Consider the following 20,913-nt stretch of genomic DNA (forward strand, 5'->3'; position numbering starts at 1 on the left):
CTCCGGGATGGAGAGCGATGAAGGCTTGGGACATGGGTATGCTCGGCACCACGGGCGCACCTGGTCAGCCGTCCTGTTCCTTGTTTTGTCCTCCCCCATCGCCGCCTCAGGCCTGCTCTCGCTCCTTGGGCTCTCGACTTTCACTTTCCGTCGTCTTTTCATGTTCTCGTTCTCTCTCGGCCTGCTCGTTCACTGGGGTCTCTGGCTTTGGTCCTTCCCCTCCTCGTCTCCCTGCCATCGGTCATCAAGTCGTTCTTCTTCCTCTTGGCTATCCGTCCCTCACTCCTCTTCTTTTAATGGGCCTTCGGCATCCCCCTCATTTAATGGGTCCTTTCGTCACCGGTTCATATTTTCTTCGTCTTCGGTCACCGAACCCAATCCGCCTCCCGTGTCTTGGTCCTTGCATGGGGCGCTTCGGCGACTGCTACCCTCGAAAAGTTCAAACCCCCAGAAAAACCATCCCCTCATTCCCCCTCCTCCATCTCTGCGTGAACCCCCGTCTTCACCATTGTCGCCCCCGTCAAGCAAGGAAGCGCCCCCCGAAAAGGCCACATCCTGGCTACTCCGCCCTGTTCGACGCCGCTTCCCCTCCCACCAACATCTCTCCCGTCTCCCTCATCACCCCCCTTCCGATCTCACCCCGCTGCGGCATCTTCCTTCTTTTCTTAACACCGACTACCCCCCTCTACCTTCCTCACCCTCACAAAAATCACAAAATCCACAATACCTCGGGTCCATGTCGTCTTTCTTCACAGGGTCATCCCCCGGTATCTCCTTTAATGGGCCTTCGGTATCTTTCCCCTTTTAATGGGTATTTTGGGCGATTTCCACTTCAACACCAAAACCCTACCAGGACAGTAACGACTCCTCCCATTCATCTCCCGCCCCACCGTCGCGACACCCGCTTCCATATCATCCACGCTTCAACCCGAAAAAGCTCCTGTACAGTAATGACTTTCTCCCCCGCCTTCTTTTTCGCCACCCATCCCTACTTTCGCACACCTTCGCTCTCCCCACTCTTCGGGTGACGCTCTTGGCTACCTCGATTCGCCTCGTTCCTTCGGCGACAACCTCACTGGTAGCGAGCTCTGGATCCCGGAAGGCCCCACCACCCTTCGGCGCACGTCTGCTAACTTCCGAGGCGACGGCGTCGCCCTTCGACATGACCTCGCCAACCAATGGCACGATCTCGCCGACCTCTGTCGCAACTTCGTCCTCACCGGCTCGGTCTCGCCACCCCCTGGCCCAACCTCGTCACCCACTGCTGGCTCGATCTCGCCTCTCTTCAGCACATCTACCCGCCCGGTAACAGAGTGTCCTATCTCGTGAGTACTCCACTCATCGTCGCGGCGACTTCGAAGACTAATATGTCTGTTTGCTTCAGCATCGAGGCGACACCTCTATCTTCGTCCTCTGTTGTTTCGCCTCGCATGGCTCGCAGATGCCGCAGGTTCACCACTCCTCCGCTCTCGACATGATCCTGCCGCCATTGGCACGACCTCGCCCCCTGCTGGTTCGCGGCTCGACCTCTCTTCATCGCGTCGAATTCCTCTCCACCGCCTGTTTCCCAATGCGGTGTCTTGTGTCGTAAGCGTCTCACCCATTGTCACAACGACTTTGAAATTCGACGTGTCTATTTGGTCCAAAGTACAGACGCCTTCATCCCCTCCCGCCTCTTCTTTCGGCGGCTAGAGTTACAGCTGCTTTGAGTCGCATGATCTCCGTTCTCGGCACGATCCCGCCGCGAGTACTGGCAAGACCCCGCCGCTTCTCAGCACGTCGGTCTTCCAGACTTGGCGCGACGTGTAACATTGCATCCTATTCTCGTGAGTTTGCCCTTTCTCATTATTGTTATTCAAGTCTGACGTATGCGCAAGTGCTAGGACCGTTCTTCCCTTCTTCCCTGCGCATCCAGCAATCCGAATGGCCAACATCTCGACGACTTCAGGTGTCCGCCCTCGTGCATCTCGCTGTCGCAACATCGGGTCCTTTGTATGATCACTCTCACCTGCCCTTCCGGCTCGACCTCGCCGACTTACCCTTCTGGCACGACCTCGCCGCCCTTGCGGTACAACTCCACCGCTGTCTGGCTTGACCTCGCCGCTCAACCCCTGTCGCCTCCTTCAACTTGGCTGACCTCACTGGTCGTATCACTTGGCCACTCACGACCCCATTCCTTTGGCTCGCCTTCGACCCACCCACATTGGCACCTTGGCACGACCTCGCCACCGCCACTCAGCACGTCGGCGTCCTCGCCGGTGCTCTCCCCGCCAGCCCGCCAACGTCCGACCCTCGTCTCAGCGTTCAGCTCCCGGGCCCTCCCTCGTCTCAGCCCCTCACACCAGCGTCTCGGTTCGAGGTCACCCTCCCCTCTGTCGTCGCCCTTGCGGTGGCCTTCGGTGTTTACTGGCTCTCGCACCCCGACACTCATACGTATCAAAACCCCTCTGGCTTCGGCCCCGTGCGTCTTTCAGCACCAACCTCGTCCAGGCGAGGCTGCGCCCCTGGTGCAGCCTCCATGTGTCCTGTTCGAAGTGTCGATAGTCCTGCCTCTCATCTCTCTTTCATCTCTCTCTCTCTCTCTTACTATACATCACAAACCCCTATTACACGGCTCCACCACGGTACTGTAAAAGGTAGTCTGCACTCATAGCGCCACGGCGCTCGAGTCTTCTACCACTACCCAAACCAAATAAAAAGCAGAAAATGGTTTCATACTTCTTCCCGCGTGACACACAAGCTTCCTGCGAAGGAACCGACGCTCTTCGCCAAACATCGTTTCGTCATTCATGGTTCCAACACGAAGGACGTGTGCACGCAGACATAACAGCGCGTGCACACAAACAGTCACTAAACAATAAACCGGACACGTACTATAACCACACCCTCTACTCCACCGTGGACGAGAGGCTACCAATTCCACTCGTCGTCGTCGTCATCGAGCAAGCTTTTGCTCTGCGCCGCGGGCGCGGGTCGCGACGGCGCGAGCGCCGGCCGGTCGGGCACCAGCACGCTGCCGAGCGCGCCCGCGCCCTCGTCGTCGAGCTCGAGGAGCGAGGTCGCGGCGGAGGCCGCGGTCGGGGACGCGCCGAGGGGGGAGAGCGCGGCGCCGAACGGGTTCGAGGAGACGGAGACGGGCGTGTGTGCGCCCCCGGTCGGGGTCGTGGGCGCGAGCGCGGCGAAGAAGGAGGAGGCGGCGTCGGAGAGGAGGAGCGACGCGCGCTTCTGGCTCTTGGTGAACCTGTGGGCGGGAGGGTGCGTCAGCGGATGGAGTTGGGAGACGGGACGGGGGTTGGCCAGGGGTGGGGATTTAGCAGAGGATGAGGAGGGGAGGATTGGAGTAGAGTGTGGTGGACTGCGGGGTGAACGAAGATAAAATGCACGCGCAAGCGCAGGCGGGGAGGATTGGCATGTACCAACAAGTGGCAGCAGACGAAGACGGATTCGAGGAGGCAAAACACTCACGTCTCGCCCTTCTGTATCTCCCCCCACCTCTTGCCCACGGTGCTCCCCACGCTCTCCATCCACCCGCTCGCGAGCGGGCTTAGGCCGGGGATCGACGCCGCGGGCGGCACCCCGCCGTGCATGCTCGCCCGCTTCGCCTTGCGCTCCTCCGCCGCCACGGTCGCCCTCGACGTCCCCGGGGACGACGACGTGGGCGCGAGCGCGGGGGCGGGGACCTCGCGGCTCTTGCGCCGGTGCAGCTTCGCGGCCTTGATCGCGCTCGCGGGCGAGATCTGCACGGGGCTCTCGATGCCCGTGCCGCCGTCGACGCGGATCGCGCGCGCGGCGTGGTCCTCCGCCTCCGCGCCCTCGTCCTGCTCCGCGAGGGGCTCGTCGAAGGCGAGCGACGACGCGGACGACTGCGAGAGGCGCACGCTCGAGGATGCGGTGCCGGTGCCGGACGAAGACGCGCTGGTGCTGGTGCTGGTGCTGGTGCTGCAGGAGTTGGCGTGTCCGAGCGCGCGGCCGCCGGTCTCGAGCGCGAGCACGGGCGGGCCGTGCTTCGCGAACGCGGACGGCGGGGCGGAGTGCGCGGGGAAGGAGGTGCTGGCCGGGTTCGGGCTGCCGCTGGGGGAGGCGGCGAGGTCGGAGAGGCCGGCGGCGAGGAGCCGGCTGACGTCCTTGACGGCCCCGGTGAGGAGCGAGTTGGACGAGGCGGCGGCGGAGGCGGGTTGTTGCGAGTAGGCGCGGTCCATGCCGCGGGAGACGATGCGCTCCCACTTGCGCTTGAGCTGCGCGAGCTCGGCTTCGTGCGCGGCGAGCTGCGAGCGGAGCTCGAGGCATTTCGACTCTTTCTGGGCGATGAAGCGGAGGAGGTCGGCGTGCCTGCGAGGAAGGGTAGAGTCAGCAGGCAAGCTCACGGGGGGCGCATATATACAGTATGGCTTGAAGCTACGGCGCTGGAGACGAAGAGGGAGAGACGTACTTCTCGGTTAGCGTGAGCGGTGGTCGCTGCTCGACTTGTGGGCTGCCCAGAGGGTCTGTGAGGGGCAGGCTACTCCGCTTGTTTCCCTGCAAATCCAGCGGACCTGGGAGCTTGTGGTTTAAGGACGTGCTCCGCTTGAGTGATGACGGACGGGAGGTGGCACTGGTGGGGGAGCGTAGATCCCAGCTTGGAGTGTGGTCGCTGGGGAAGTAGGAGATGGACGACTGCCTGCGGGAAGGGTGGAACTTGCGGGCGCTGGGCGGGGGCGTGGAGAGTCCTGGGCTGAGGGGGGACGGGGACGAAGGGGCTGAGAGAATGGAGAGCACGTTGCCATCGACGAGCTGGAGCGGACGGGGGCCAGCGAGGGACGGGCTGGGTGGGGGTTGGACGCTGGCATTCATGTTGACATTAGACGGATACGTAAAGACGGGCGACGTGTGCAGGGACAGCGTGGGCAGCGACCGTGTGGGCGAAGGAGAGGAAGAGGCCAGAGGCAGGCAGAGAGAACAAGAGATGAATTCGCTGGTTGCGGTCAACACACGAGCGACGGGTGGTGACTGGGGCGCGAAACGGAATTGCCGACTGCTCGCAACACCTGATCGCCACCCCGCGTCTAGGTACGGTCTCCTCCACACCCGCAGCACGTCCCGAATCAAATGGCCCAACATCCTACTACACTCATTCGCCTTGCAGTGCCGTGGTATTGGTCCATCGTGCTCAGGAAAGTTGCAGCTCACATGCACTCGGGAATAGAGGGAGAAAGCGCAGGTCAAGGATTCTGGGGGTCTGCTACAGCAACGCGACGGGGGTACACAAGCTCCGCTCAGTGTTTCGACCCGCTCTCCTTCTCCGCCTCTGCAATGAAGTTCTTGATGCTGTTCATCCTGGTCAGTTGTCGACAGTCCGTCCTCGTCTGGAGTGAAAGCCGCAGGCACGTACAATTCCTCCTCCTCACTGCATGTCCAGCACCCCACCAAGCACGGAACACGGAGAGACTCGGTCAGTCGGCGGCGCAGCATGAAACAGCAGAAGTACGCACTTTGAGCTCGCGCCAATCTTGACCGACTCCTTGACCTGCTGGAGGGTCGGAGGCTTCGTGTCCTTCTTGCCACCGCCGGCCAGCATAACACCCGCCGCAACGGTGAAGAGGGTACCGAGGGTGAGGTACTCGTTTTTGACAGCGCGGCCGAGGATAACGCTGTCAAAAGCAAAGAGAGTAAGTGCATGCGCGCAGAGAGGAGAACGAGGGACGGACTAAGACATGGCGAGAGTGAGACGGACGTGCTCGCTGGCGCCGACGTCGCGTTCCAAAAGCCTCGCTCCGGAAGTTCCCGCCGCTGCATGGGCGTCTTTTCGCAAGCGTCTCGTGCACTGGCAAGCCGCTGACGACCGACCGAGTCTAGGGAGCACGTCGCGATTCGCGAAGGGCAGGGGTGGAAAAGACTACAAGACAAAGATTCACTGGTATCGGTATATATGTGGGCCAGACCACGTTACCCACATCCAGGTCTTCGAGGGCTGCCTCCACGACGCCAGGCGTTTCAACACCAACATTTAACGTTAGCGCCGTAACCTCGACCTCGACCTTCAAAAACCTCAGTGCGAACTTCGACAGCAAACCAATAACATAATTCAGGAGAAATCTGCACGGGAGCTGCTCGAGAATGTCGCGGGACTTCTCAAGAGGGACACACCTGGCCTGAACTCCCGATGTTCGTGTCTGGGCTCGAGGCAAACCCACAAGTTACAACGATTCAACCTAAGTACCGCCTCCGCACGTGGGTACTGTGTAGTTACCCTCTCGCCGATAGCCAGTAGCACAACAACAATAAACCTACTCCAGTACAATGGTGGCAGAGAACTCTCACAGTTATCCAACAACTCCAGAGTCCGAGTGGCTCATCTACCATTGGCCGACGGCTTCGTACGATCTCATCATAAAAGTAAGGATCCCATTGTACTTAGAATGCTCGCGCGCGCGACCCATTCCGGACAGCATGGAGCTGGTCCCGTTCCTGTTATACGTCTGAGGCTGACCATTATATTAGACCATCTGCGTCCTCCGCACTCGAGGCTGGCAACAGGATGGATTCCCCCGCGCTGTCTGCCAGCCCTCCGCCAGTGGTTAGATTTCGCCCCCCACACTCATCATCCCCAACCACCCGCCAAGTCCCGCCCACAGCCTCGCTCTCGCCCCCGCAGCTCGTCGCGCAACTCATCCAGCTCTTCGCCAACACCTCGCCCTTGGCCCCACTCGCTCCCGCCGCCATGTCCGCGAACACGCATCAACACACCACGTCCGCCAAGGTCCTCACTGCCATCCACAACATCCCCCGGCGCGTGCGCAGCGGCACGCTCCGCGCCCCGCGCGCGGCCGGCAAAGAGAACGACCCCGGCGCGCCCTCGTCCTTTGCGCAAACCACAACATCCGCTCGCCCCGCGACCAAGCGCCACCGCCCAGCACCGCTCCTCCCGCAGTCCCTCCACGGCGCGCACGCGCACGCGCTCGCACCGTCCGCACCGATCCCCATCGCGCGACGGACCCCGACGACGGCGACGACGGAGCGGACGGACCCCGTCGGCTCCTTCCTGAGCATGAGCCCCGACGCGTGGGATTCCCCGCTGCCCGCCGCGGCCCCCGACCCCCCACGGTCCGCGCGCGCGAGGAAGTTCGCCGCGCTCCCTCCCATCCCCGAGCCGCGCGCCGAGCCCGCGCGCTGGGCGCCGGCGGCGGACGGCCGGATCGTGCTCAAGGTCTGGGTGCCGACGACGGACGAGGTGTGGAAGGTGCGCGTGCCGGCGGGAACGGGCCTCGCCGCGTTCCGCGCGCGCGTGGAGGCGAAGCTCGGGTTCGCGGTCTGCTTCTCCGCGGTGCGCGCGGGCATCCTTCGGAGCGTCGTCGACGAGGGCGCGTTCCGGGAGTGGGTCCGGGAGAGGGTCGTCGACGGGCGCAACACGCTGCTGACCGCCCACCGGCTCGAGTTGCAGTAAGCGCCGAGATGCAGTTTTGGAGTCTGCGCGCCTCCTCGTTTGCATGATTTCTGGCGAAATGGACAGCGATCGAGGTCGTTTTGTTGCGTTTTGAGGATTGGCCGGTGCTTGATCGTCGATCTCTGTCGCATTTCTTGTCCGTTGCACCCATAGTGTCTCTTTTCCTTCGTTTTGCGTTCGATTAGGTCTTTGCGATGTAGTTGTCCATCTTCATGCATGCTTCTCGCGTTATCTTCGCAAACCTGCCATATGTGTATACCGTAGTACAGTTGCTATTGAGACGTTATCGGGTTCGGGTTCCACCTGGTGAACTTGACCGCCCAAGCTATCCTTGCCGTGATGAGTGGCGACTCTTCAAAAGCGCGGTCGCGTTATCGGTTGGGTCGTAGGTGGCCAGTGAGAAGTCGACGCCGACGGTCTGTCCGTAACCTCATTTGAACCGATCGACCTGGGGAGGTGCGCGAGAAAGTATGTCAGGTGTGCACTAATGAATGCAGTAGCGAAGGAGACGCACCAGAAGCCGATGTCACCCGTGTACAGACTTTCATCGGCGCCGAATGCGGGCATCCGCTGGACTCGCGGCTGGTCATAGAGGATACTCCGAGGTCCTCGTCGGTGATTGTACCCTGCTTCTTCGCCGTCTCCAGCACGGTGGGTGCGAGACCCTGCACCAAGCCGTCCAGAGGAAGAGCCGTGCCGGCGGTGGGTGCGACAAGAGCGAGTCTGTGAGTGCAACGTAAGTAATGGGTCTAATGTCCCATATGCGCGCTGATCTCACCTAAGTTTGCCCCCGTATATGTCGAATCGCTAAAAATCGCGGAATTCCCGACATCCCGGTTCTCGAGCCATTTGCAGTCTACCTTAACAGCATGAGAATCATATATCGAAGGTAGTCAACGACTGTCACTCACCGAGCACACTCCCAGATCCATAAGAAAGTGCCTAGTAGAATTCGTCAGCATTTGACGCTGCCTTCGGCGACATCATACATCAACATACCCCGGTGCACGCTGTGCGATGCTCGAGTTTGTCCGCACGTACCCAACCCCGCAAATCCGCGTCAACCCAAATGTACGAGCTACCAGTGTCAACGACCCAGTGATTGTCGTAGGTGGGCGACTCCCCGATGTAACCGACCACGATGTTTTCGACGCCGAGGTTGACATCCGGCATCGGAGACGTAGAAGTCCTTGGTTGCCCTGGAGGCTCATGTGACCATAGTTTCTGTGTGCTTTGTCGGGCTTCAAGAAGTCCGCGCCGTCCAAGGACATAGCAGATGCGTATGCTACAGTAATGGCCGCGGTACAACCCGCGAGTAGAGAAGCCCAGGCAAACATGGTGACCGGACAAACGTGCTTTCACGAGCATGGTGTCTGCCCAATGTCCATCTAAATCGTCGTTAGAACGGATATACTACGAGCTCCGTACGCATATAAACTCAACTAGTGTCGTCAAGGGTTGCTTGCTGTCCTCATCGAAGTCTCAGGATGAAGGAGTTTCCCATGACAAGGGCCCGGAGATTGCTGCGTTCAAGGGCCTACGAAAACCAATGGATATCTACACACTACACAAGAGATTACGGAGGCAACACACCTAGTGCTCGACGAGCATCCCGCGCGTCCTCCGGCACCCAACTCTCCAACCGCGAACCCCCACTCCAAAGAGCAGGCCCTCCTTCCCCAGGCCCCCGCTCCCACCGCGGCTCCAGCGTCCCGCGGAGCAGCCCGTGGCTCGCGCTCAGCGCCGGGTTGAAGATCACGTTCCCCGGCATCCGCGCGTCGGTGCGGTCCGCCTCCGCACAACCGTCTCCGGGCTCCGGGAGGTGCACCAGCGCGAGCGGGACGGGGGAGGAGTACGCCTGGCGGAGCGCCGCGAGCGTGAACGGGGAGAGGGAGAGGAACACCCCGACGGACGCCCTCGGGCTTGGACCTGGACCTGGACCTGGAGAGGCGGCGACGCCGAGGGGGTGCGCCGCGGAGAGCCGGAGGACGGTGCCCTCGAACTCGCGGATGTGGCGGGGGCCGACCTTCCTCGCCTCGGCCTTGCACTGGCCCAGGACGCGGACGGGCACGCGGTCGTGCGGTCGTGCGGGGGTGGGGAGGGCGTGTGTTGCGGAGGGGTGGCCATGGTTCACGCACTGTGCGGGGAGCCACCACCAGCCTTGGAGGTCGATGCCGCCGTCGCCTCTGCCGCCAACTCGTCGGAGGGACATGGAGAAGTGGTCGCGGAGGACGGCGCGGGAGCGCTCTTCAAACGCAGTGCCCTTGAAGACCGCCGAAACCAGCTTTGGCGTGGCCATGGATGCAGCAGGGGGTAGAGAGTCGAGGAAGGGCTGGAAGGGCAACGCGCTTGCTTGTGCTCTCACGTGATCGTAATTCGGAGAGCGTGTGGACACACTCAAGACCCGTTTTGACTGTTCCAAAAAGGCCCCAGTCACCGGTGCATCAGAGCGATCATCTTCACGACCTCCAGAGGTGCTGTATAGCCTTTCTGTCTCGATCGTCGGTGGGTGGCATAAAAGGTATGAATAATGTGACATCGTCCGGAGACGTAACAGTACAGGGTCAGAGGGCGGGATAGAGTACATAAAGAATGACGGTGATCGGTGGTGGTCCCAGTACAAGTACATTGGGGTATCTAGTATCCGCGAAGCACACACAGTGGAGTCATGGAGAAGTGGGAGAACTGCATCGAGGCGATACGCAGGCACGGAAGCAACAGTCCTAAACGACGACAATAGCCATTAGCTCGGGGGAGCACGAGACAGCAAACGAAAACGTACAACAAGACACACCATCCCCACCGGCGACCATAGCAGCCCCCGGCCGGCCCCTCAGAGATACACGTCCAGGCCGCCGATCCCACCGTGGATCGCGCGCATGTGCCCGTACACCTCCCCGCTCGTCTCGAACGTCTCGAGGCAGGCCCAGCATATGTGCGTCTTGCAGCGCGCGCACGTCATGTGGTTGCATCCCGCCTCGCGCTCGATCGGGATCTTGCACTTTGGACAGTCCTTGACGTCGTGGCCAGCTCGCCAAGTCGCGAACTGTGCCTCGTCCGCCGGCGAGACGTCCCGGCAGGAGCGCGTCTCGTGGTGTTCCGCCCCGCACGCCGAACAGATGCGCACAAGACACGTTGGGCACTGCAGCACCGGCGCGGGCGCAGCTGCTGGGGGAGGAGGCTCTTCGCGGCCCTTCCCCTTGCTGATGCTGGTCGTGGTCGAAGACGGCGCGGGAGCGAGGGAGGGGCGCTTGCCTGGAACGCGGTAGACCTGGGGGCAGTCCGGTGTGGGGCAATACTGGAACTCCTTCGGACGCGCGTGGATGTAGAGGTTGAATGCCGTACGAGCGAGAGTATCGAAGGCATCCGGAGGGAGAAGCTGTCGTACGATGTCCAGTGGAATACGGCACGTGCACCGTGCATTGTCTCCCAGGCATGTGAGCGGGAACATTTTGACATCGGCGGCGGCGTTGAGGAAGGCGCTAAGACAAGGAGTGCACCAGCGATGGTTGCAAGGAAGGGAAACGGGATGTGAAGGTTCGCTGAGGCAAACTGGGCAGCCGTTGGATGAGCTGGAGGTCCGAGGAAGCTGGCCACGGCGCTTGATGGCATCCTGGATGGCGAGCTTGGCAGTCTTCCGGGCATCCTCATCACCGCAGACGACGAGTTCCTTGCGCAGAAAGTCGAACCAAACGCTTCCCTCTCCGAGCTCCTTTCTCAATGTGGCGAGGTCTTCGGTCAAGAACAAGTTCCCGGCGACTCGGTGGCGCTGCTGTCGCTGGGATGCGAGGCGCCGAGCGTGAGCGAGAATGATGTCGCGTACGCGCGAGCGACGCAATTCCGGTCCAAAGAGCGTAAGGGTGCGTCGGTGAGTGTCGCGGTAGACCCTGACCATAGGATGGTTCTTCTGAAGCCCGTCCAGGAACTGGAGCCCTTCCCTAGTTCCGAAGAACTCGTTCCACACGGTCCGCCCGTTCTCTGTCAGCTTATCACCGCGAAGAAGACGGTCAAAAGCGGCTTTAGCCTCGGGGACCTCGGCTGGATTCTCCGACAGGAACGTGATGACGACCGGAGTGTTGGGCGCAGTAGCTGTTCTCTTGTCGTCCACGAAGATGGTGGCGTTGTACTTGTGGTGGAGATACGCGTGAAGGTCGAAAAGATCTTGAGAGAGATGGTTGAACTTGCGCGACGGCACCATGTACGTGAGTGATCTATAGTGATGCGCAAATATCCTCTGCTTCCCGATGTAGGCTGGGCACCGTCCATGTAGATCCCCACGGGCCTTCTCCGCGGCCAAGGGATCCTTGAAGTGTGCCCAGACCCGGAACATCATGCGGTTCGGGCCAGGAGGGACGTCTAGAGAGACCTCGCCGTAGTCGGCCAACTGGCGCCGAAGACCCTCGATTGCGCCTTTGGGGGACTGGTAGTTCGGCCTCTCAAACATATGGGACTCGTAGTCGCCGAATCGCGCCAGATCCTTCTCTGTGGCGTTTGCAGGGAGGTATTCGTACTTCACATTGAATTGGCCGACTTTGGGCATGCCGGTGTAGCAGGTTGCGGCAACTTGCATTCCTCGGAGATCCTTTCCGTCAGCTCTGGCGATGGCGATCTGAGCAGCTTCCTCGGTCTTGTACCCGACGTAGGCGCACTTTCTTGCTGTTGGGAGTTTAAAAAGTACGTCGCCATCGAAGAAATCGCCGCCTGAGCCTATCTTGGCCTTCATAGGCTGAAGTCGCGCGTAGACGGGAGAGTTGAAGAGGGTATTGCCGTCCACGCGGGCCACCGTTTCGACTGCTGCGTCCGCCAGCGCAAATGTCACCTGGTAAACGAAGGCATCTGCGTCTCTAGGTTCGTCAGAGAGAGCCACGTTGACGACGTCACCGAAGCGGGCCAAAGCCGTACGTATCTCCGCAGGAGAAATAATGGAGGGAACGCCTCCCAGCACGATCTGCCTGGGCTCGAAACCGGTACTGACTTGCATGATCTCGAATCCTGCACCAATTTTTACCATTAGAGAATCCATGATGGGGATGACGATGCCATCCTCCCGAGGAGTCTAGAAAAAGACGTCAGTCAGAGAAGTGCTTCTAGGCACATTGTACCTTACGGGTTGCGTCCCAGGAGTAGGCGCAGTTTCAGCCTGCAAAGCGCATTATGTTATGATTCATTCAACACGCAACCGGTATCTGACCTGTGCAAAAGTAGCTTGTTCCGCTGTAGGCTGGAGTGGATGGCTATACTTGCACGATTTCCGGGAGCATATGCCTCTGAGAAAGTCGAGGCAAGGCCGCTTCGAGGCATCTGTCGTGACGGTTGAGACTGAAGATGATTCTACGGAAGTCCGCGAAGTCTGCGCAGATACTGTCCGGGAACCGCGCTATTGAAAACACGGTTCAGCAATTCGTCGTATCAGAACTGAGTAGGTGGACTCACCAATGAAGAGATTGCGTCTTCGCCCTCTGTATCTCCGCCACCGTCTTCGGGTACAGAAACAGGAGCTCTCTTTTTGGCCTTGCTCTGCTTCGGGGAGGTGGAGCGTGCAGTGTCTTTGGATGGCTTGGGGGTTCTAGTAACGGGAGCGGAGGAGGATGGTGTTCGAGTTTCCGACGATGAACCACTGGGAGCCGCGGTTGACCTCTCATCTTGTGGAACCTGGTCTTCCAGCGTGGCCGTCTTAGATTTCTTACGCTTTGGGGGCTTCTTGCTAGTCTCCTCATGGCGATCCTTGGACTGGATATCCTTTTTGGCTTTTTCTACTTGCTGAACCTTGCTTTGGGCCGTCCCTTGTACGTCCTTGATCTGCGCCTTCCCTTTTCTACTGACCTGCGGTTGAGCTTCTCCGTCCGGTTCGTTGGATTTCTTCTGCGGTAGCAAAAATGTGAGCGTGAGTGCACTTGTAGTACACATATGCACGTACTTTCTTGCGAGCCTTTCCTTGCGTACCCGCAGCATCTGTGCTTCTGCAGCAGACCTCATCAGCCAGTGGGCGTTGATCGTACGAAGGAACCCTTACCCAGACCTGTCCTCGGCCGGGTTCTCGGGCGACGAGTTGGCCGCAGAGGGCTAGAGGTGGTTCTCTTCAGATAAACAGATACTGGAGGATGCGACCAATCCTCACCTCAGGCTTCAACTCAGTACCCCCGGCGTCTACGATTAACTCCCCACCGGCAGCGACGACTGCGTTAAGGCTGACCAGCTCTTGAGGAGCAACGTGCCACATTGTACACATTGGGTTGCGACAATGTCCTGATAAGAAGGCTCTGCAGATCATCTCCGGTATCGTGTCGTAGGATTCCTCATGCGTAACGTCATGGGCAACGCCGGCAGATGCCATGTGCGAGGACTGCATTTTGTCAGTTCGTCTGAAAAAATACTGAGAAGATTTCTTACCTGAGCAGAGGCTGTCTCGGGAACAGGTACCATTGCGGCTGGTATTTTCTCAGGCGGATCGTGCGAATAGGGGCAGTTAGCACCTCGTGTGCATTTCCCCTGCATGTTGTGTTGGCAACGCGCTCTTGCATGATGATGCCATGAGCGAATGCAGGCATTTGGTGAAGGAGCAGACTGGTTCATCCTCGTCATTAGTTCGTTATACTCTGTTTGCAAAGTTCCCACTGACCTTTTCCGGGGTCGTGTTTCGCTCTGACAGTGTCATTGGGAGGATATGCGTTTTGAAGCAGTCATTTCCATATTTGCAGAGTCCCTTGTGGTACATGGTGCAAATCTCGTTCGAGGTCTTCAAACGATGAGTGACGAAGAAACAACATGATGACTCGTGTGCTCACCCTCGCCGGTCTAGTATCTTCACCCAGTCGTGAAGACGGCCCAATGTTTTGTGCGAGACGGGAGACTGGTTGTCCGGAAAACCGAGTTTCGGGTTGAGGCTGACCGGCAGCGACTGCGTTGCCTGCTCTCAGAGGACCATGGCGTTCTTGATGACTCCCGTAGGGCGGTGGTGGATTCTCGGGTTGAACAGGCAGCGGGCGCCGCGGATGTGAGAGAGCCAACGAAATGGAGTGGTTGTCCTGAGCTCCGGACGAGGCAGTGGAATCCAATACACGAGGTGCGTTTTCAACAGGGTGCGACTCGTTATACTGAACGCCTGATCGCTTGACCGAAGTTGACGGTTGTTCCGGTTGAACGACGCGCGACGAGGATGAAGCATGTTGGGGATTGGATGGCGGTGGTCTAGCGGGCGATGGGTTCGGCGCCGACGGGGCATGTGGTGCATAACGTTGTGGTTCCTCTCTGGTCTTTTTGGCATATTGATCGCTCTAAAAGCACGTTAGCGGCTGCTCTCCCATACAACGATGGAGCCTCGCGCGTACCTCGGGATGCAAATATATACAGTTGGGTCCCCGTTGGCAGCGCCCGCGCAAATATTCCCTGCATACCTCGCGGTCACGCTTGATATTCTGCATTTCGGTAAGACCACGCGTAAGTCGAAGAGCCGGAAGACAAAGAAGGTGAGTAGCCTCGTTTCTGCGGGAACTGACCTGAGGAGGGCCCGGCACCCGGGCGCCCTTATATGAAGTGCCTGAATCATACTGCGGTATGTCGTCACGAGGCCTCCCCACCGTCATATCCACACCAGTATCCCGTTGTGGCGCGTCGATCATGGTAGTAGTGGAACGACGGAAAACGTCGTGGAGGCCTCGGGGGGCGTGCTGCGAGGTGGTGTCAGGAGCCGCGAGACAAATGCGAGTCGGCGCGGAGCCGGGGCGACCACAGGAGTCAAGTCAAGGAAGGACACGGAGTCAGTCAGCGCTCGGGCCCAGTGCAGAATATAATAAAGCAGACTCACCCCGGAGAGCTCGCTGGCCGCGTTTGGGCGCACAAAAGACGACGCATGCGCTGTATGTGCCAGTGGTGGCGGCCCTGCGGGTGGGCGGCGGATCCGGGGCGGACTGTGTTCGCGGCCGGGGGGTGACCGGACTACCGCAGCACTCGCGAGTGTGTGCTTTGTCGCGCAGACGCCGTCTCGCGCACGCGCGTCTCGGTCATACCAGCCCCGCGGCAGGCTATGGGCCGGCAGCGTGTGCACCAGCATTGTTTCGGATTCGCGCGACATCTGCGCGCACGGGAGGCCGAATGGGAGTGTGCTGGTGGCGAGCAGATGGTGGTCTTGGAAGAAGAGTGGCGGGCGCGGGCGCGCACACAATTCAGCTGGAGTCGCTGACAGACCAATATACGGTTTGGGCTTTGAGCTTGACCGCACTGTTTATAGTTCCATTACTTCCTTGTTGATGACGGGCGTTAGAGTAACCAGGAGGCGTTTTCGACACCAACGCATGCATACACCCATCTATCACCGGAACACACGCTGCATTGGGCAATATCTGTACCGCACGATGCGGTTTTAATGTCACTGGGCGACCAAAACTTGCGATATAGACGAATGGTGTCTGACATGGGTTAGGGCTAGAAGCTATTTACGGCCAGAGATCTGGCGCCCAAGGGAATGGACTCTAGCATTGTGAAGCTTGTTGACAAAGCCGATCCGGAATCCGAGAAACCCTCCCAGTGCGGCCAGTAGATGATACGGATGGTGCCGAGGCAGAGAAGTACGCACGTCGACTAGAAGCTCCTGCAGCATTCGAAGCCCGGCCGGCGGGCTTGTTGCACTTGTCGGCAAGAGTTCCAGCAAGCGATCTTCGCGTCGGCCAAGCCTGCAAGGAAGTCGGGAGCAAAGCCCTAGTCGAGAAGAGGAACACAAAGACAGTCTATGATACGTGACGCCTCGTCACACTAGGAATGGAGTGGCATGAGTATGTGAAAGCGCACCGTAGTAGCCCAGGTGGTGAGAGCGATGAGAGCGCGGACCACTACTGCAGTAGCACGGAGCGCGGAAAAGACCGGTTGCTGAAATAAGGTAGGGTTCACTGCAGAAGCCGGTGGTATTCAGTATTGGCGTTCCCCCACCAATCGACGTACCTCGAAGTATGTGGACTGCAGCGTGCTGCAGCCAGGGTCCTAACGTAGTGCCCCAGTCATCTGTGCCGCGATCCAGACTCTCCTTCATTGCAGTCATGGTGACATTGATCTCTCGCGCTCTTGTATGGGTCTGTTCCAGCATGTCCGTCAATGATTCGGACAGAGTGTCGCTCAGTCGAAGGAGGTCCACGTGCTTCTCAGAGGCGGCTACTGCATGCTGATACAACAAATCCAGCACTGCACTTGATTCCTGTATGCCTCCGATGAGACTCATGGCGACCTGCACTAGTTCTGATATTCAGTCCTCAGGATATGATGCCACTCGTACCTGTTCCAAGGCTCCGAACGATCCTTCGAGAGCCGAGAACCGAGAACCCGCACGAAGCTGCCCCCCATGAGTGAGCAGTGAAAGAAGGCACAATGAAAGTTTCATACCGCTAGCTCGTTCATGACCTCCATCTGACGCATTAAAGGGGCGTGTGCATTATCCATTCTTTCGTTGAGGTCTTGTTCGAATGTGCGCGCGACGCTGCCCAAGAGGATCGCAAACTAGACAAGGTCACCTATACTCAGCAAGCCTCATACCACTTCAATATGACCACGTACCTGCTCGAGTACCTCTGACATGCTGGCATTCATCTGTATGTTTTCCATTGGATCGTATCACTACGCAGTAGGAGCTGTCACGTACCTGGCCGATCATGGTTGTGTATCCGCGCGCAAAACGTTCCTCTACCTCCGAAGTCGCGATTTGCAGCCCGAGTAACACCTAAGTCCCCTGACGTCGGCTTTCGTGCGTAGTATTTAGGTCTATATATGCGCACCTGGTCCAAGGTTGCACTGGCCCTGACCATGTTATCGCGAGACGCCACGTCCGCATCTACCGCCGCTGTACGTATCTCGTGCACTACTTCTCGCATCGTCTGCGCTCGTCGGATCAGCGCCCAGTAGAAGCAGACCTCAAGCTGCATGCGAACCTGTAAGATGGCAGACGAATCATCCCATGCTGTTTGCATGTCCCTTCGTTGATCAGAGATGACGCGTAGAGCCAAAATCGCCTCCATCGTGGCATTCCTGTGCACTTGTTTTGCGGTATCTAGTGGGGTGCGTTGAACGATTAGGGGCTGATTCACGCCGTAACAAGGGGGCATACCAATGTCGTTCCATCGCTGAAACGCAAAACACAACTGGGCTTTTGCGGTTTCAGCAGGAACTCCCCATGCCACTACGCATTTAGCCTCACTTACCAACTTCTCGAAGATACCCGGAATAGCTAGACCAGTATTGCGCGCTACGCGACAGAGCCCTGTGAAGAAACTCAACGTCAAACTCTCGTTGTTAGAATGATGGTCGGAAGGGGTGATCTTACGAGACACATTGTCGGGCTGTGGTGTCCCCGCGGGAGCCATCTTGTCCTCCGAAGGAAGCGCATTCCATGGGTGGTGAATTGTGTTCGGCGGTGGCGATTTCGCACAATGTCATTGAAAGTGCGGCTATATGCGGTCATAATGTCATGAACGGCCTCGTGGAACAGGGTGAAGACGCACCTTGAACTCGTGCTCCTTCGTCTATCTCGAGCTCGCTGCATCGGGTTTGGATACGCTTAGCCGCCGCCCGGAAACAGTCGGGCCTGTTTGAGTACGTCTCCAAGGACCCTAAGATTTATATGACGGCACGTCGTCAAATTCGATAGATGTGCGTGGATAGGTTGGGGCGATACGCACCAACTCCCTGCAGAACTGCGGTGATCTCTTCCGGCGAGGGAACTTCTAAGCATATCCACAATCATGAACACCGCACAAAGACCGAGAGCTTTTACGCACCCGCAGCATTGGCGACGGCTCCAGAAATCTTTCCCGCAGGCGTATATGTCCACGAGAAAGCTTGAGCCATTGGCACCAGGGAGGTTACGATTGAGATCACCAGCATGGCTGAATTCAACCCGGCGCGACGGACGGGCCTGACCAATGAATCCACATTGGACATCACCATACATCGAAGAGAGAGACGAGAACGTACGCGAGAAAAGCCTTGAATTTGAGCTTGGAGACGTGCCGCGACGTCGTAGTCGAAATCAGACGGATGCCTGGATGCCACTGGCTTCGCAAGCGCCTGTGACTGGTGATGCTGAGCGCTGAGCGCTGAGCACTGATAGTGAGCGTCTCTTGAGGGTCGACTAGGGCCGCCGAGAGTTCGAGACTTGTTCCAAAATTCACACATTGTTTGCGGCCACATCCTACACAATTTCATTCCCAACCGAAGTGCCATTGCCGAGTGACAGTCCACCACCCACAGATCAAACAAACCACAGATGCGAGTAAACTACAATGCCAGTAGCCCTTGCCGGAAGGTCGACCGGTCAGCGAAGATGAAGATGACAAGAAAATACGGGACAGAGAAAGGGAAGTAAACCACAATGAAGAGGTATAGGCGGGAGGTCGTCTTCGTACGTGGCGTGCCAATCGTTCGCCTCGCCGTCACCTCGCCGGCTCCTGACGTCTGCAGACCAGGGGACCGGGGCGAGAGGGGGGCGAGACGACGACGAGGGTGTCGAAGCGGCAGCGACGGCGGCGCGGACTAGAACTTCTCGAACGCAGAATGGCCGCGCGCGAAGTAGTCTGTGCCCGTTTGGCGGAAGCCATCGTTGCCGGCCGTGTCGCGGGCCTCGTAGCGCGAGAGCGAGCCGGACCAGACGTGCGTGCGGCCCTGGCGGTGCTCGCTGATCGCGTAGCGGAGCGTGAATGTTGCGGTGAGGAAGACTGAGAACGCGAAGTCCGGGAACGGGGCGCGGGCAAGCGGGGCCGAGAGGAAGAGGGTCGGTGGAAGAACGTTTTGCGTCGGGTGGGGACAATTGAGCGGGCCGGGAGTGTGGAGGGGGAAAGTCAGGCGTCAGCGCACCGGACGTAGACACAGGAAGGACGAGCGGAGCTCTGAATGGAGACGGTAGAAGTAGAAGAGGGGGAAAGGGGGAAGGAAGAGAAGAATGAAAGTGCTCACGTCCGACAAACAAGATCCACACAAACGCCTTGAGGGCCTGGACGTCGACGCACCAGCCGCGCATGTCCGCGTAGTCGTCCGGAATCACGCTGCAGTTCAAGGGAACATTGTGCCAGCGGGAGGTCGAAAACGCGTTGAAGGCTATTTTGGTAGACCCATATTGAGCACGTACAACCTTTACGCGCGACACATCATATCACGTACCAAGCCAGAAGATGCTGAGGACGTAGAGGATGCCTACTTCAACGGCAGGGCGGGCAGTAGGGACGCTCTCGAGGAGGAGGTCGAGGCCAGTGCTGTGTACGGCCGCGAGTTAGGCAACGTACACGTTTGGGAATGTATGAAAGTGGAGACTGACGTGAAGACGAGGATGGCGAGGGTGGCAGCGGCGAGACCGAGCGGGAAGAGATCCGCCATAACTAGGAGCATCTAATGAGCACTTCGCACATGCGCCTGTCCCTGAACCGGGAGGAGTTGGTGGGCAAGATACTCACAGTAGTACTCTTGGAAGACGTTGACACGCGCTGCAAATGCGAGAGCGGCGATGTCCAGCACGATGAGCAGGACTGTGTGCAGCCGTCAGTGTCGATGCTCGCAAAGACGACATGGATAGACGGACGATGAACGCCAAGCTTAAGCTTCCCAGCCGACGAGAATCCAGAGAAGCCCATCCTGCGCTAGGAGTAGAGTGTATGTACGGGTCGCGGGAGGACAGGGGTCTTATGAGTCGTGGAGTTGGGAGTCCGTGTGCACCCGGTCGCACAGCGAGAAAGAACGTCGAGGTGCCTAGGGCAGAATGATCGGAAAGTGGGGGGCGCGGAGCGCGAGGGAGGCGAAGAAGAGAAAGGTGGAGGGGAAGGACGAGCTCGAGGAAAGGAGGCACAGGAGGAGGCGCGGGCGGGCTCTTGACGACGTCGACGTCGGGTCGTCGCCATCACTCGGGTCTGCTACCGGTCTCGCGCGCGCAACTTGGATGATGGAGCGCGTGCACATGGATCCAATGTTCGCGACGGGTTGATTGACTCGAAGTCGCGATGTGCACACCGCTTGAGCAGGGGGTACCTATGTAGGCCGTGGCTGCCACAGGAGAATTTGGCCGAGATGGTGTTGTGCCGCCCCACGTGTCGGTGATGCGTACGCCTGTAGACGCCATGGGCCCTTGGCGGAATTGCCATAAGCTCTTTCGAGCTGGATACAAACGCGTTCGAGACCAAACTTATATACAAGGCGCTTCTGCAGCTGCAGCGAGACCGCATAGCTACCGTACATACAGTACAGCAAGGCAGAAACTAACCATGAGACGGGACGCGGAGCACCGGAAACCACGTGAGGACGGGACAGTGGAATTCCAACTTCGCGGATGCTCGATTGGAGTGCGCACGATGCGCGAGCAAGATGTACATCAGCCAGGCAATGTACGCGCCAAGTGACTGTGATCACCGCGGGTGCAACCGCCACCTTCAGGTACCTACGCACGTCGATCGTCAACAAAAAACCGATATGCAGGGGGAGAGGACGAGCGCGCCCATCTAGGTCCTAGCTACATACAGGCCTTCAATGCA

General features: G+C 58.9%; 8 protein-coding genes across 8 annotated transcripts; 1 reads left to right on the forward strand and 7 right to left on the reverse strand.

Moving 5' to 3' along the window:
• Positions 1-2,910: 2,910 nt before the first annotated feature.
• On the reverse strand, positions 2,911-4,830 carry BXZ73DRAFT_42131 (uncharacterized protein; the record flags this gene model as incomplete). Its single annotated transcript, XM_048018898.1, has 3 exons — positions 2,911-3,241; positions 3,466-4,329; positions 4,430-4,830. The coding sequence occupies 3 exons, from the start codon at positions 4,828-4,830 to the stop codon at positions 2,911-2,913; spliced, it is 1,596 nt and encodes a 531-aa protein (XP_047880958.1).
• Positions 4,831-5,252: 422 nt separating this feature from the next.
• Positions 5,253-5,772, reverse strand: BXZ73DRAFT_98453 (uncharacterized protein; the record flags this gene model as incomplete). The annotated part of the gene is made up of 3 exons (XM_048027691.1): positions 5,253-5,304; positions 5,469-5,627; positions 5,711-5,772. 3 exons carry the CDS (start codon positions 5,770-5,772, stop codon positions 5,253-5,255), a joined length of 273 nt encoding a protein of 90 aa, XP_047880959.1.
• A 925-nt stretch (positions 5,773-6,697) lies between these two features.
• Positions 6,698-7,420, forward strand: BXZ73DRAFT_42086 (uncharacterized protein; the record flags this gene model as incomplete). Its single annotated transcript, XM_048018890.1, has 2 exons — positions 6,698-6,834; positions 7,096-7,420. The coding sequence occupies 2 exons, from the start codon at positions 6,698-6,700 to the stop codon at positions 7,418-7,420; spliced, it is 462 nt and encodes a 153-aa protein (XP_047880960.1).
• Positions 7,421-8,996: 1,576 nt separating this feature from the next.
• BXZ73DRAFT_98456 (uncharacterized protein) lies at positions 8,997-9,719 on the reverse strand (the record flags this gene model as incomplete). The annotated part of the gene is made up of 1 exon (XM_048027692.1): positions 8,997-9,719. One exon carries the CDS (start codon positions 9,717-9,719, stop codon positions 8,997-8,999), a length of 723 nt encoding a protein of 240 aa, XP_047880961.1.
• A 534-nt stretch (positions 9,720-10,253) lies between these two features.
• On the reverse strand, positions 10,254-12,431 carry BXZ73DRAFT_41987 (uncharacterized protein; the record flags this gene model as incomplete). Its single annotated transcript, XM_048018874.1, has 2 exons — positions 10,254-10,601; positions 10,683-12,431. The coding sequence occupies 2 exons, from the start codon at positions 12,429-12,431 to the stop codon at positions 10,254-10,256; spliced, it is 2,097 nt and encodes a 698-aa protein (XP_047880962.1).
• A 3,683-nt stretch (positions 12,432-16,114) lies between these two features.
• On the reverse strand, positions 16,115-17,057 carry BXZ73DRAFT_98458 (uncharacterized protein; the record flags this gene model as incomplete). Its single annotated transcript, XM_048027693.1, has 7 exons — positions 16,115-16,168; positions 16,205-16,302; positions 16,355-16,634; positions 16,683-16,739; positions 16,790-16,903; positions 16,961-16,993; positions 17,046-17,057. 7 exons carry the CDS (start codon positions 17,055-17,057, stop codon positions 16,115-16,117), a joined length of 648 nt encoding a protein of 215 aa, XP_047880963.1.
• Positions 17,058-17,316: 259 nt separating this feature from the next.
• BXZ73DRAFT_16469 (uncharacterized protein) lies at positions 17,317-18,007 on the reverse strand (the record flags this gene model as incomplete). Its single annotated transcript, XM_048017534.1, has 5 exons — positions 17,317-17,450; positions 17,508-17,546; positions 17,602-17,660; positions 17,724-17,847; positions 17,902-18,007. Coding segments are annotated over 5 exons (462 nt in total), but the record flags the coding sequence as incomplete, so codon positions are not given.
• Positions 18,008-18,931: 924 nt separating this feature from the next.
• Positions 18,932-20,022, reverse strand: BXZ73DRAFT_75201 (uncharacterized protein; the record flags this gene model as incomplete). Its single annotated transcript, XM_048022170.1, has 6 exons — positions 18,932-19,113; positions 19,352-19,492; positions 19,556-19,647; positions 19,710-19,770; positions 19,846-19,917; positions 19,971-20,022. 6 exons carry the CDS (start codon positions 20,020-20,022, stop codon positions 18,932-18,934), a joined length of 600 nt encoding a protein of 199 aa, XP_047880965.1.
• Positions 20,023-20,913: the final 891 nt, after the last annotated feature.

This window comes from Epithele typhae, assembly GCF_022376455.1.
Source record: "Epithele typhae strain CBS 203.58 chromosome Unknown BXZ73scaffold_7, whole genome shotgun sequence".
NCBI lineage: Eukaryota > Fungi > Basidiomycota > Agaricomycetes > Polyporales > Epitheliaceae > Epithele > Epithele typhae.